Source organism: Bos javanicus, chromosome 5 (assembly GCF_032452875.1).
Source record: "Bos javanicus breed banteng chromosome 5, ARS-OSU_banteng_1.0, whole genome shotgun sequence".
Classification (NCBI taxonomy): Eukaryota; Metazoa; Chordata; class Mammalia; order Artiodactyla; family Bovidae; genus Bos; species Bos javanicus.
Genome location: NC_083872.1, coordinates 27,796,983 through 27,810,329, shown reverse-complemented (window position 1 = coordinate 27,810,329; position 13,347 = coordinate 27,796,983). Strand labels below are relative to the sequence as shown.

General features: G+C 48.6%; 1 protein-coding gene across 1 annotated transcript; it reads right to left on the bottom strand.

The window, feature by feature from the left end:
* LOC133247334 (keratin, type II cytoskeletal 72) lies at positions 1-12,742 on the bottom strand. The gene is made up of 9 exons (XM_061415986.1): positions 11,921-12,742; positions 9,506-9,720; positions 6,822-6,882; positions 6,389-6,484; positions 5,454-5,618; positions 4,743-4,868; positions 2,035-2,255; positions 1,365-1,399; positions 1-591 (listed from the first exon to the last, which is right to left on the bottom strand). Exons 1-9 carry the CDS (start codon positions 12,380-12,382, stop codon positions 398-400), a joined length of 1,575 nt encoding a protein of 524 aa, XP_061271970.1. The 5' UTR covers positions 12,383-12,742; the 3' UTR covers positions 1-397.
* Between the last annotated feature and the right edge of the window lie 605 nt (positions 12,743-13,347).

Here is a 13,347-nt window from a genome sequence, read left to right as displayed (position 1 = left end):
TGCTATTGACCATTTATTGCAGAGAAGCAGAGAAGTGGGCATGACCCCAATCAGAGGACAATGAGAACCCCTTGACTGTGAAGACCCAGAAAGGTACAAGGACAGAGGGGCTTGCCTCTGGTCACAGAGAAGCATCCTGGGGATGTGTGTAATCTCTGCATACAGGGCAGTGACCCAGAGAAAGGTGCCCAAGGAGGACACTGAGAGAGCCCGTGGCTGGACGCCCTGCATCAGAGCATCACCCCACTGGGAACAAGGAGCAGGGATGGGACCAAGGCTGTGGTTATGGAGGAAGCACTTCCTGACTTGGGAAGGGGACCCAGAAGAGGAGATGAGGACATGGTGAGATGGGTGAGGTTTGCAGCTTTCTGCTCGTGAGCCAGCCTTCATCCACCCTTCATCTTGAGGCCTTTTTGGTTGCACAGCTACTGCCTGAGGTTTTGGCAGGAGCATCCTTAAGCTCGCTGCCTCCACAGCTGCCTTTGGTTTTGACATCCACCGCTGAGGATTTATAGCTGTAGCTGCTCAAGGCACCGAAGCCCATGCTGAAGCCAGTGCCTCCTGCCCCGGTGCTGGTGTTGCTGATGACAGCTGCAATCAGCAAGAAAAGGCCCAGTTCATTCAGCCTCCTGGGACATCCTGATCATTCCCTTAGTTCTCTCCCCTTGGGTGGCTTCACATGGAGACACATTCTCCATTGTCTATTTTTAGTTTATTAAGAGATTTTCATCAGCACTGGTCATTTTTCATGTACTTGACCCCATGTATTTGATCTTTTCCTAATTAGTCTATGTTGATCTATCAATGTCAGACTGTAAGCACTAGCAGATTTTATCAGTGAATTTCTGTCTGGATAGGACCAGATGAAGAAAGGCACTTCAAGGAGGCCTTCTGATGCTTCTGCTAAAGACAGCAGCTGCTGGGAGTACCCTACACTAGAACCCTGCGTTCTCTCTAGCTTTTAAACCTGCTGGAGGTTATTTCTGCTTTTTTCATCATTCAGCCAGTCAGGCTCCTCTCATTCCTTCTTACTTCAGTCCAGTACCTCTCTTATGGACTGGCCTCAAAGGAATGGAATGTAGTCATTAAGCATCATTCTTGCAGTAGACTGTGGGACTATATACTGTTGGATATCATTTGATCTCTCTACAAGTTATACTTTTGTATAACCTGTATTAAAATAATATTTCACAATACTGTTTTTCTCCTTCATTACTAAATCCAGCTCCCTCTTTGTGCCCCTAAGTCTCCCCTTAACCCACTCTGTTATTGTTATTCTAACTTTTCTTTGGTGTCATGAAAATAGAGGGGCTTTGACTTCTGGTAGGTGACCAAGGGCAGAGCTAGGTACTGCAGATACTCACAGATGCTCACGGAATTTGGATATTCACCAGACATCCTGCAGAGGGAGAGAAAAAATCAGATAAACCTCCCTAAACCTCTTTGATCCAGGAGGATCCCTCTGTGAATCAGCCTCTCCTCTCAGACATGCCTTCCACTCCAGCCCAGCCTTCTTTCTTCCCAAACACCCGAGTGGGACCTCTCAAGAAACAGAGAACTAAGATGAAAAGTCTGCTGCAGGGAGTCAGCCTCCCCATCAAAGTGGCTTTGGGATTATCTGATGTGTGGGATAATTGTGCTCCTGCTTCCAAATAGTTATGCCTTTGGTCTGAGACAATTAAGAGGAGTGAGCTCACATCCTCACTGGGCCTCAGGCTTTGCCAGAGCAACCTTGAACCTGGGTGACTTTTGGAGACTGTCTTGCCCCTCCCACTAGCCTCAAGAATGAATCATGAAGGGCCAGGGATGCTCTATTTCTCAATGTCTTCGATTCCTCCTGTGCCACCTGTTTGGGATGTTTACAGTCCTGTCCTTCCTGCTGTCTAACTCTGGTCTTTCCTACCGCACCATGTCAAAACCATTTTAATAGAGTTTCACCTCAGTAGGACCTGAACAAAACCAAACTGTTTGCCCTCTACCTTCCTACTAAAGCACAGAGATAATGCTCCAAACAAAAGACATCCTCCCCCTCACCTGCACTCCTCGCCCTCCAGCAGCTTGCGGTAGGTGGCAATCTCCATGTCCAGGGCCAGCTTGGTGCTCATCAGCTCCTGGTACTCACGCATCATCCTGGCCAGTTCCTCCTTGGCCTGGAGAAGGGCGGCGTCCAGCTCATCCAGCTTGGCCCGGGCGTCCTTCAGGGCACAGTCGCCCCGCTGCTCAGCATCGGCGATGGCCATCTCCAGGTTGGAGCACTGAGGGCCAAATGGATTCAGTGCTTTGGGTCAGAACATAGCTCTGAGATCCTGCTCAGAAGACCTCCCTTCTTTTGATCCTGATTGATGGTAAATGCTTTGAGGTCGTTCTGGTTTTCCCATTTTGTGAACATCACTAGAGGTGATGTCTAGAATCTGTCCTTCCCCCCAACTCCAGGCACAGTTCAGTCCAGCTCATGCCATGGCATGTAAAGGTGGAGTGCCCTTATCTTGGGAGAGAGGAGGGGAAAGGTATTGATTGAGAAAGTGGCCAGATGGGCACATGGCTCCATCGTCTCCCTCCTAGTGTATAACATCGGCTGTTCTGCCAACCTTAAAAAGTCTACCAACCCTAAAAAGTCTCTGGGTCACTGGCCTTAATTCTACCCCATAGTGTAAAAGATATCTTGGGAGATACTGTAAATAGTGAAAAAAATAGGGACCAATCAAGTTCCTATTAATAAAATGTCTATCCAATAAACCTATCCCACAGAGGATCTGGCCTCCCAAATTGCAGAGACTCATGCTATAAGGCAACAGCTTCCAATAATACTTTTGCATAACTAACAGGTGTTACTAGTTCACAAACTTCACTTTTAGGTGTTACCTGCAGAAGCAAACTGCAGGTGGGCCTCAGCGCTGCATCCAGGGGAAGCTGGGCAGATGGAGGGGGTGTCTTGGGCCTTTCAGTCATGAGCGTGTTTGCCAGTCCCTGGGTTAGGCTTTGGTGGGATCTAAGGATCTGTCCCCTTCTTCTGGAGTCAAAGTTGCTTCACCCCAAGGACAGCAGCTGGTCCTGAGGCCAAATGGAATTTTTCACTGCTATCCAGGTGGCGCTACCCTCCTCAGCCAGGCAGGCCCCCAGCAGTACAAGCATCCACTGTATTTCGGGTGAGTGTTCACAGCCTCAGCAGAAGAACCTAGGACCCAGCTACTGAACCAGGGAAAAGCACCACTATCCTCAGGACTGTGGAGACCTGATTATTTGGGAGGATGCAATAAACTCTACAACTCGAATTCCACCAAACTGTCCTCTGTTCTTTCTCACTGACCGAGATCCTGCAGGTGAACCTGGGGGACTCCAGAAGCTTGGGTCTTGTGAATGTGGCATGAGTTGAAAGGAGGACCTGAAATGTTGGTTCCTTTGAAACAATTAGCAGCTGCATTCTGGAGCCACTGGATGCAGAGTCTGCATGTTTAAATGTGGGCTTCTTTGGTGGAGAGGTCAAAAGGCAGGAAAGCACCTTGGCTGAGAGCCCTCAAGAGGAGCCATCTTGGGGACCAAGCATCAGCAGTGACCTCCACTGGCTCCCCGAGGAGGACATCTCCCCTGACCTCCAAAGCACAGTGGCCTTTTCATCACAAATGTCACTTTCTGCTAATAAGTTTGCCTAAACAGGTACACAGAGCATTTTATCAGATAAATAGAGTAATTGGGTACCAAAGGTAGCTTCAAACACCTTGTGTTTTTCTTTCATTTATGCAGAATTTGATTAAATACAAACATCATAGGTTCTTAATTAGTCTATCTCTCTTCTTTCCACTGCTGGAGGACGGGTGTGTGTGTGTGTGCACACATGTACGTGCACAAGCAAGACAGAGGAGGGAAGGAGATAGGGAACTTGACTTGTCCAGGAAGCTGAGACCTTAAATCCTTGCACCAAACTCCAAAAACTTTGGGAGATTCATGAGTTTGCTTGCCTTGGAATCACAAGCGTGGCCCTGTATTGTGTTCCTATGGGCTGCGTTCAGTGTAGTGCCCCCCACAGACAGCCACAGGAAAGGGCAAACCTGAGCAGAGCCCTGTGCCAAGACTAGTGTTGGGGGTGTGTGTGGCGGGGGTCAGGGTGCGGTGGCGGTCTTCCTTCTCCACTTCTAAAATGCACTGCTGGCTCTCCTTCCTCTGGCACGGACTCATCCTGGGAAATTTCCAAACCCTTTCACCAATTGCACTGGGTCTAAGGTCCACTGCCCTCTTTGAAGACTGCCCATAATCCACCCATTCCTACCTAGGGTGTCCTGGTCCCTGCCACCCACCCATCATGGACCTTCTGCTCAGGGTGGGTGTCTTTCCTTCTAGCACACATGCCCACCTCACATCCACTGCTCCTGTGAGTTCCTTCACCAGACCCCCTTTCCTCTCCTTCCATCCCAAGGTAATCCCCCTCCTACAGGAAGCCTCACTCAGGTCCCCATTCATCCAGAGCCCCTTGGAAGCCCTGCAGCACTTAGGGAGTGTGATGCCCAACAAAGGATGCTACATCTTTCCATATGGATTCCTACTGTTCTCTCCTGAGAGACCGTGTTTTACCCTTTTAAATAGTGAGCCTCATACAGATTGGTGCAAGATCCTCACCGTGCTGGGAAGGGCAGGATGCTCTTCTCATTTGTATAGTCTGGTACAACTGCTCTCATACTGACTGTACCAAACCATAATTGGTCTCAAACCAATGAGTGCTGTCAGCTGACTCCTTTCATAGAACCCACCTGCTTCTTCACGTTCCCAATCTCTGAGCGGATCCTCTGGATCATCCGGTTGAGATCTGAGATCTCAGCTTTAGTGAGTTTGAGGTCATCCCCATGCTGGCCTGCTGTGGCTTGCAGCTCCTGGATCTGAGATTGGGGGACAAGAGATGAAGAGCACAGGACAGTTGAGAATTCAGCCCTTAGGGTGTTGGAGGAGAGGGAGAGTGATGGGGCACCATTCTCTTTATCTAAGCAGCACAGGCACAAGAGGAGGAGGGAAGAAGGGAGAGGGAGGGGGAGAAAGACAACCCTTTCCTTCTGGATAGGAAGGCCCAGCCCCAGCTCAACAGGATCCTTGGTTTCTCAAACATGAGAGCCCTGATGGAGTCTGAATTTCCTGTCCTCGTTTTGACAAAAGTTGGAAACAGAAGGAAAGCTGAGATAGTGGATTGTCCACAGAAACGGCGTCAGAATCTCATTGAAGCTGTGACTGAGGTGGCCTCAGCTGTCAGCAAGGGCCTTGGCTGGGGAAGGGCTAAGCCCACACACGGCCCCCAACACCTGCCAAGACTGTGGTGGATCTCTCTGGACCACAGGAAGGCACTTCCACAAGGCCCAACTCCAAGAAGCAGGAAGTCTCTGCCCAGCCCCAACACACGTGCACGCACACACAAGTACACACGTGCACGCATGATGCCAGGGTGGTAGTGTGGTCTCTGGGCCTCCGCTCACCTTGGTCTGGTACAGCGCCTCGGCCTCGGCCTTGCTCTTCAGGGCGATCTCCTCGTACTGGGCGCGGACCTGGGCGATGATGCTGTCCAGGTCTAGGTCGCGGTTGTTGTCCATGGACAGGATGACGGATGTGTCACTGATGTGGGACTGGAGCTGAGCGATCTCCTGGAGGACAGTTAGGGGAGGGGACTCAGTTAAAGGTTTCCCAAGGTGGGGGGTCCCTTTTCTTGATCCTCTCCAGCAAACCCCCTGCTTCCCCTTCCTGCCCCTCCTTGGCACATGAGCTCTGCCTTCAGCAGAGGCCTGCAGTGCTCAGGCCTGTGGGTGTGAGATGAAAACATGGAGCTTTCCACCCAGCATGGGACTGCCCTCTCCGTCACACACGCAGGACTCCTCCCACCCTACCCACCCTCTCTGCCCCAACAGCCACCATGGATCAGTCTGACCTCCTTATGTGGCACTCGGTCCTCTAGAGTCACCAATGAGCCCCCACTACTCTGGGCCCCTCATACTTTAGCACAACTCCAGCTCCAGGTCTCCCCTCATTCTGCTCCTTCAGGCTGGAGTCCATGCCCTTCCCTGCACCCACGGGAATCTTGCTCACCTTTCTCCTGGAACTTTCACTGACACCTCAGGCAGAATTCACCATTCCGCTGCTCTCCCAAAGCTCATTTACATGCTGTTTTCCCTACCGGACTATGGATTCCTAGAGGACAGGAATCATTTCTCCTCCATCACGGTCTCCTCAAAGCCTACCCCCACTGCTCAGCACATAGTAGGGCCTCAGCAAGTGGCAGCTGTACTGACAATGTGGGTCAGTACAGAGGTCAAAAGGCCTCTCTGCCAACCTTTGGTCATGTGACCATCCAGGCCAAGGGCCAGAAACCACTTGCAAGAGGAACAGACCACACCAGAGAGCTCAGCAGGGTCCTTACCCCTTCATAGAGGCACTTCAAGAACTTGATCTCATCTGTCAAGGAGTCCACCTTGGCCTGGAGCTCGACCTTGTTCATGTAGGCAGCATCCACGTCCTGGGGAACACAGAGAGGGACCTGCCTCTCCCCCTGCCCTCCCTCCTGCCACAAAGAGCCCCAGATTCCCTGCTCTGTCCCCTTCTGCCATGCTTCACAGGGAGGGCCCGATCCCTGTGCAAGGCCACGGCTGCACCTGGATCTAAAGTTGAAAGCTTCTGGAAGCAGCACACTGCCCGGGCAAGGGGCTTGAAGAGATGAGTGGGACATTAGAATCCTAGCCATCTCTGCTAGAGACTGTGACCCCTAAGGGCCTTTCCTCATCCTACAAACATCTTCATGCCAGGCGCCTAGGGAGCCCCCCGGCTTCTTCCCGCCCTCCCCACCCGCCTCTTACCTTCTTGAGCATCACAAACTCATTCTCAGCAGCTGTGCGTCTGTTAATCTCCACCTCGTACCTGCGTGGGGCAAGAGAAAGGAGCGTCACCAGTGGGACAGTTCCATTCTGCAAATGCTCACTGAGCAGTAAGCAATCGCCTCTGTGCCAAAAGCTGCAAGGCAGTGACCCACAACCTGCACTGTACGTTCCCCCAGGGCACGGAGAGCCTTCTCAAAGTGGGTGTGACAAGGACAGCTTTAAAGGAAACAATGTGCAGCTCCTTCGCTCATGGTCAGGCTACCCTAAAATGTATCTACTTGGGAATGCATCTGTGATGGAGACATCATGCACGTTCTGCTGTCCCACCTTCCTCGTGACAGCCGAAAGTCACCCCCTCCCCACCAGCTGGCACCTTGGTATGAGCCCTAGCCAGGGGAGAAACCTCCCAGGCACCAAAAAAAAAATGCTATTCCCACCTTCACTCTGTAAGTTATGCCTGTTTCTTACACAGGTGAAGCAAGGTCTTGGAAATAGGGTGTTTGGATGGGGGTGAGATATTCTCATCACACATATTGTAGCTTGGAGGGTCAAGAGCACCGATCATTTCACTTAAAGATCTCACTATTCCATCCCTTACTATTATCAAAGAACATGTCATCTTCCCCCAGGGGCTTGTAGATAGAGTATAAATATATAAGCAGAAAAGGGGTAGGTGGGGAAGGGGTGTGGGGCTGGGGTCTCACATTCCCTCTTCCCCTCTTGCCTTGCCTCCTATCCATGCGACCTTTTGTTTAAAAAGAATAAAAAGATTCTTTAAAGAACATAATACAGGATATTTGCAAGAGCAAACAAAACAGAGCATTGGAAAGAAATGATCTGTGCCCCCAAAAGGGCTATTTTTCATACACGTTAACTTGAGCAGTTCTTTTCAGCTTTTTACTTCCTAAGCCATGGCACTGGCTGCCAAGAAAATTAAGTTGTGTTGGAAGGCTGAAGTAGTACAGGTTAGTGAAGTGGGCTATTTAAAGTATTTAAACAGTGGAGCATTTTCTGAGACTGCCAGATTTTTCTAGTTGCACTGGGTAAAACACAGGAAATAGCTTATATGATTTATCTCAGATTCTATGTGTTTTATTCAAAAGATAATTGAAAAACTCCTTTCTATCAAGTTATACTATGAAATACTTGTTTCCATCGCAATTTTATCTCATATTATCTTACATGTTATCACATTATATCCATCCTATTAACAAAAATAAAAGTATATGCTAATTGAAGACCAATTAGCTTTTAGCACCTTATATCTTTCTACTTCATAAAATACATTGGGAGAGTTTGATCATGAGGGCTACCAGAATTGATGACATTCCTGTATTATAAATAACTTCTCATCATTTACTTCTAAAAATTGAATATCAGACTTCAATATACACATACGTTTATAAAGAAAAACTGCATTTTACATTACTATGGACTTAATAAATAACATATAACTTTTAAAAACAGATTAAAATGTATAATTAAAAGTTAAACCATGACAAAGTACACATGGATTTATCTTGTTTTAGAATATAGATGTATTAATTATGTTAAATCTGCATTCTTTTCATCTTTAATGTTTTCAATAACCTACCGTACAAGATGTCACCCTTAGTTTGTTGCTGAGTGGATTTTAAAATAGTCCTCAGTGAATGTTTATATTTTGATTCGATTTTAGATATGAAGCCACACTTCTGATAGAAAGCAACTCTTATTTCTCTGGTTTGACAACGAAAGCTAGATTTCCAATTAAGCTAGATGGTAGATGCCCTCTATAAATTAAATGAACCAAAATTTTGGAAACTGTATTTGAGCGTGTACACATATTTAAAGAGGGGGCTCTCTAGAGGTGTTCTTTAAGCCTGTCCCCACAATCTGTGTGCTTTCAGAAGGCCAGGACTACATCACCGCCACCTTCAGGGGCTCCATACAGAGCTCAGGCCAGAGTTCCACTTCAGGGGGACTTCAGTAGAGATGGATGGGCAGATCACAAGTGAACCAAGAAAAAAAGCCCAGTTCCAACCATCTTCACCACCTTGTGGAAGAAATCACTTATCCCCAAAAATCCTAACACCTGGAAGCAAAACACCAAAATATCAGATCACACCAGGCATGGGGCATCACTCTCTCTCCTCATAGGTTGAACTTAGAAGGAGAAACCATCTCCCATCCAAGCACACTCTCAACTGTTCTCTTTAATAGTGGGATTCAGCAGCATGGAGATGCCTCACCATAAAAAAAAAAAAAAAAAACTCTTAAAAACTCATTTTTGCTTAGCTTTAAGATGTGTTCTGAGATTGGAAGGATGTCTCCTTCTATAGGAGTCCTGGCAACTCCTATAGAAAACCTCACTCAGGAGGAGCTACAAAGTCATTTGGGTTGTTCATCTGGTTTTGAGACAATTCTCTCCCCCTCCACCCCACATTCTTCCATTTCCAATGTTTAAAATGAGCACATCATCTCCTGGGCAATTTGGAGCACCATTTTGGGTAGATCTTTTCTCTTCCTCCATTTCATCCTGTCTAGATCTCTCTCCCTCCCTTACAAGAAAGAGTAGTAATGATATCAGCACAGGATTCAAGAAGACAAAATTGCTGGCTCCAAATCACAACCTCATCTACAATCAAGACCTTCGAGCGGTGTTAATCCACCTCTCCACTCACCTCTTCTTGTATTCCTCTACCACATCACGCATGCTCCTCAGCTCCGAGTCCAGCCTCACCCGGTCCCCCGACAGCGTCTCCAGCTGCTTCCGCAGGTTGCTGGTGTAGCCCTCGAGGATGGGCTCCAGGTTGTTCTTACAGTTGTTCAGGTCCAGCTGCTGCAGCAGCTCCCACTTGGTCCCCAGCACCTGGTTCTGCTGCTCCAGGAACCTCACCTGGAAACCAAAGGTGGTCATAGCCCCCAAATCCCCCCCAAGTGTTCTTGCCTCTCAAGAGTGAGGACAGGGCCCCAGAAATCAGAAGGTATCATCCTGCAGTGGGAGTCAGGAAAGAGCAAGTTTCCTCAGAGAGTGGATTCAGCCAGAGGGACACGCCCATCTTGTCTCTAAGACAAGAAACAGGATTCAGTTTTAAATGAAATCAGGAAGTGGGTGTAAGCAATGCTGTCTATCATCTGCCACCATGACTTACCATGTGGTTAAGGCAGCATCTTTTGCTATAAATGCTGGTGTTTTTGGAGTGAAGGGAAATGAGAAGCAGGAAGAAATAGTGACTGGGGAATGGCACTGGAAAGTCACTCTGGTAATTTGCATGTTCTTTCTTATATGCAGTCTAAATTGCTCCTGGTTTGTTTCTTTCATTGGTTTTGGAAGCAGATTGTCGCATCTTTAAACTCAACATTCAAAAAAGTAAGATCATAGCATCCGGTTCCATCACTTCATGGCAAATAGATGGGGTGGAGGGGAATGGAAGCAGTGACAGATTTTATTTTCTTGGACTCCAAAACCACTGCAGACAGTGACTGCAGCCACAAAATTAATACGCTTGCTCTTTGGAAGAAAAGCTATGACAAACCTAGACAGCACATTAAAAAGCAGAGACATCACTTTGCCAACAAAGGTATGTATAGTCAAAGCTATGCTTCTTCCAATAGCCATGTACAGATGTGAGAGCTGGACCATAAAGAAGACTGAATGCCAAAGAATTGATGCTTTCAAATTGTGGTGTTGGAAAAGACTTTTTTTTTTTTTTTTGGAAAAGACTCTTGACAGTCCCTTGGACAGCAAGGAAATCAAATCAGTCAATCCTAAAGGAAATCCACCCTGAAGATTCATTGAAAGAACTGATGCTGAAGTTCAAATATTTTGGCCACCTGTTGCAAAGAACCAACTTATTGGAAAAGATCCTGATGCTGGGAAAGATTGAGGACAGGAGAAGGGGATGACAGAAGATGAGATGGTTAGATAGCATCACTGACTCAATGGACATGAGTTTGAGCAAACTCTGGGAGATAGTGAAGGACAGGGAAGCCTGGTGTGCTGCAGTCCATGGGGTCGCAAAGAGTCCGACACAACTGAGCAACTGAACAACAATCACATCTTTACAAATCTATTCATACTTGATGGAAGGTTTCTCATTTTTGTACTGAATAACGTCAGGCCTCTGCTATGCCAACATTCCTCTTCTTACCAATCTCTTTAGTTATTTCTTCCACTGCCCTCTGTCCTCCAATACATCACTTCCTCTTCCCAAGTACAGTTGGGAGGGACATAGGCTACTGTCGCTGCCTCTTCTATTACCCGGGCACATTTCTTAGCTTCCCTCTATCTTAATTTGAGCTTCTGCAAGATAGAGTGATCACTGAATCACGGGTTGATAAATGAGAACCACTTGGGTCAGCACCAGGCACTGAGGAGTGTCAGCTATTATTAGTATCATATCCCTCATGGTCTAGATCTTTCCAGGTGGAGACGAGAGAAGCCCATTCTTTGTCTCCTCCCATTCAGCGGGATCACTGCCTATGACTCCAGAGCCATCTTCTCTGTTGCCCCAATTTCTGGACATACACACACCTACACAACATACACACACATAATTTGACATGCCCTCCTTCCAAATCTCCTCCCCTCAGCACCTTCACTGTTCTAGCCCTTTCCTCTCACCTCCTCCAAAAACCTTCCTAGTTTACATCCTTATCCCACTTCCCACCTTCCAGGTCTTTCTCACCCACCAGCCATCCTGTCCTGGGACACCCCCTGTCCTGGAACTGCAAACCCATCTCTCTGTTTGGTAGTGAGAGCCCTCAGGGGGCCCATTATGCATCTCCTGCCCCTGACACCACCCTCCCTTTCCTGAGTCTTTTCCTGCAAGGAAGGAATGAAGCTCCCCTTTAAGGGGGAGGTGGGGTGAAGGTATGCCAGACACTGTTTTAAGCACCTCAGAAACATCCAGTTCATCCTCATTATAACCTTATGGGGTTAGAGCTACTCTTGTGCCCATTTTACACAAGAGGCAAGGGAAGTTCAGAGAGCATAACTAACTTGCCCAAGTTCCCACGCCAGTGGCAGGGGCAGAGTGAGACCCGCATGTACACTGGTCATCAAGGCACGGACCGGTAGACACTCCAGCACTAACCTTGTCAATGAAGGAGGCGAACTTGTTGTTCAGAGCCTTGATCTGCTCCCGCTCCTGGGCGCGCACTTTCTGGATCTCTGGGTCCAGCTCCACGTTGAGGGGGGACAGGAGGCTTTTGTTGACGGTGACCTGAGGGATGCCGCCCGGAGGGCACACGGATGGACACGCGGGCCCCAGCCCCGCGCTGCCGAAGACGGTGCCCACGAAGCCTCCCCGGCGGCCACCACCCGTGGCCGCGCAGGAACCCAGTGCGGAGCCACCCCTCCCGGCCGCGGAGCTCAGGGCCGGGCGCCTGCCGCCCCCACAGTTGAAGAGGCTTCTGCTGCCGAAGGTGGCCATGCCCTTGATGCCGCTGGCCCGGAATGAGGCAGTGCTGCTGCTGACCCGACTGGAGATGATGGCAGAGCAGCCGCTGAAGGCCAGGCGCTCCCCACCAGGGTAGAGGTTTAACTGGCGGCTCATGGCTGAGAGGTGGAGGTCAGGGGTTGCTGGGTGGACAGGCGCAGAGCAGCTGGGCTTTCTGTCCCTGCTCAGTCCTTAAATAGTCAGAGGGCTGGGCCGGCTGGAGTCAGCCTAATATGTAGTTCATGAATATCTTTCAGGCCACCTAGGGCCTCTTGGTTCTCCATTTATGAAATTACCATCTCCCTTCTGAGATTTTTGTCTCTTCCACCCTGAACTCCCCATGAATTCCCTATAAAATGGTCCGGAACCCTGCATTTGCTCTGCTTATCTCCTGCATTATAGTAATTTGGCTGCCTTATCTCCCCTCACTGCCCTGCAATCACTGGGGTTATCCCTGCCCAGATCTCCAGTGGAAGTTCTCAGTGGGTCTGGCCTCTTTGAGTAGAGGAGGGACCAGGGTAATAGGGTAACAGATGTCCAGGCTGGTTCTGCTTCAGAAGGACATGAACAAGGTCAAGAATATTCCAGAGAGTCCTCCTTAGTCTGTCCCCTGCTCTCTACCCAGAAGGAAGTTCCAAGGGTAGAAACTTCTGATCTGTCTGAAGGGACTTCTCAATCTGGGAGACCAGACACGGTGACAAACAAGGCTAGTGAGAGCTCTGGTCACAAGTGCTGACAGATGGTTTTGGGCCAGAGCTAAAAGCTTTCTCCAGAAAAGCATTTCTGGAACACGAGTTGGGGAGATGTTATCTAGGATGGAGGGAAGAAGGCGGCCTGGGGAGATGGCACGGGAGAACTTTAGGAAGACGGCCTTTCCTTAGGTTTAGGGGTTGTTTCATTGTTGTTTGGTTTGGTTTGGAGGTTTTTGATTTGTTTTGTCTTTGGTTTGTTTGTTTGAGTTTTATGTTTTGTTTTTAATAGTAGAAGAGGATCATTCCTCCAATCAAGGAAACTTTGGTCAGGACATTTGCTGCCCTGACATCTCTGATTCTGGATCAACACGTGATGGACTCTCAGGAACA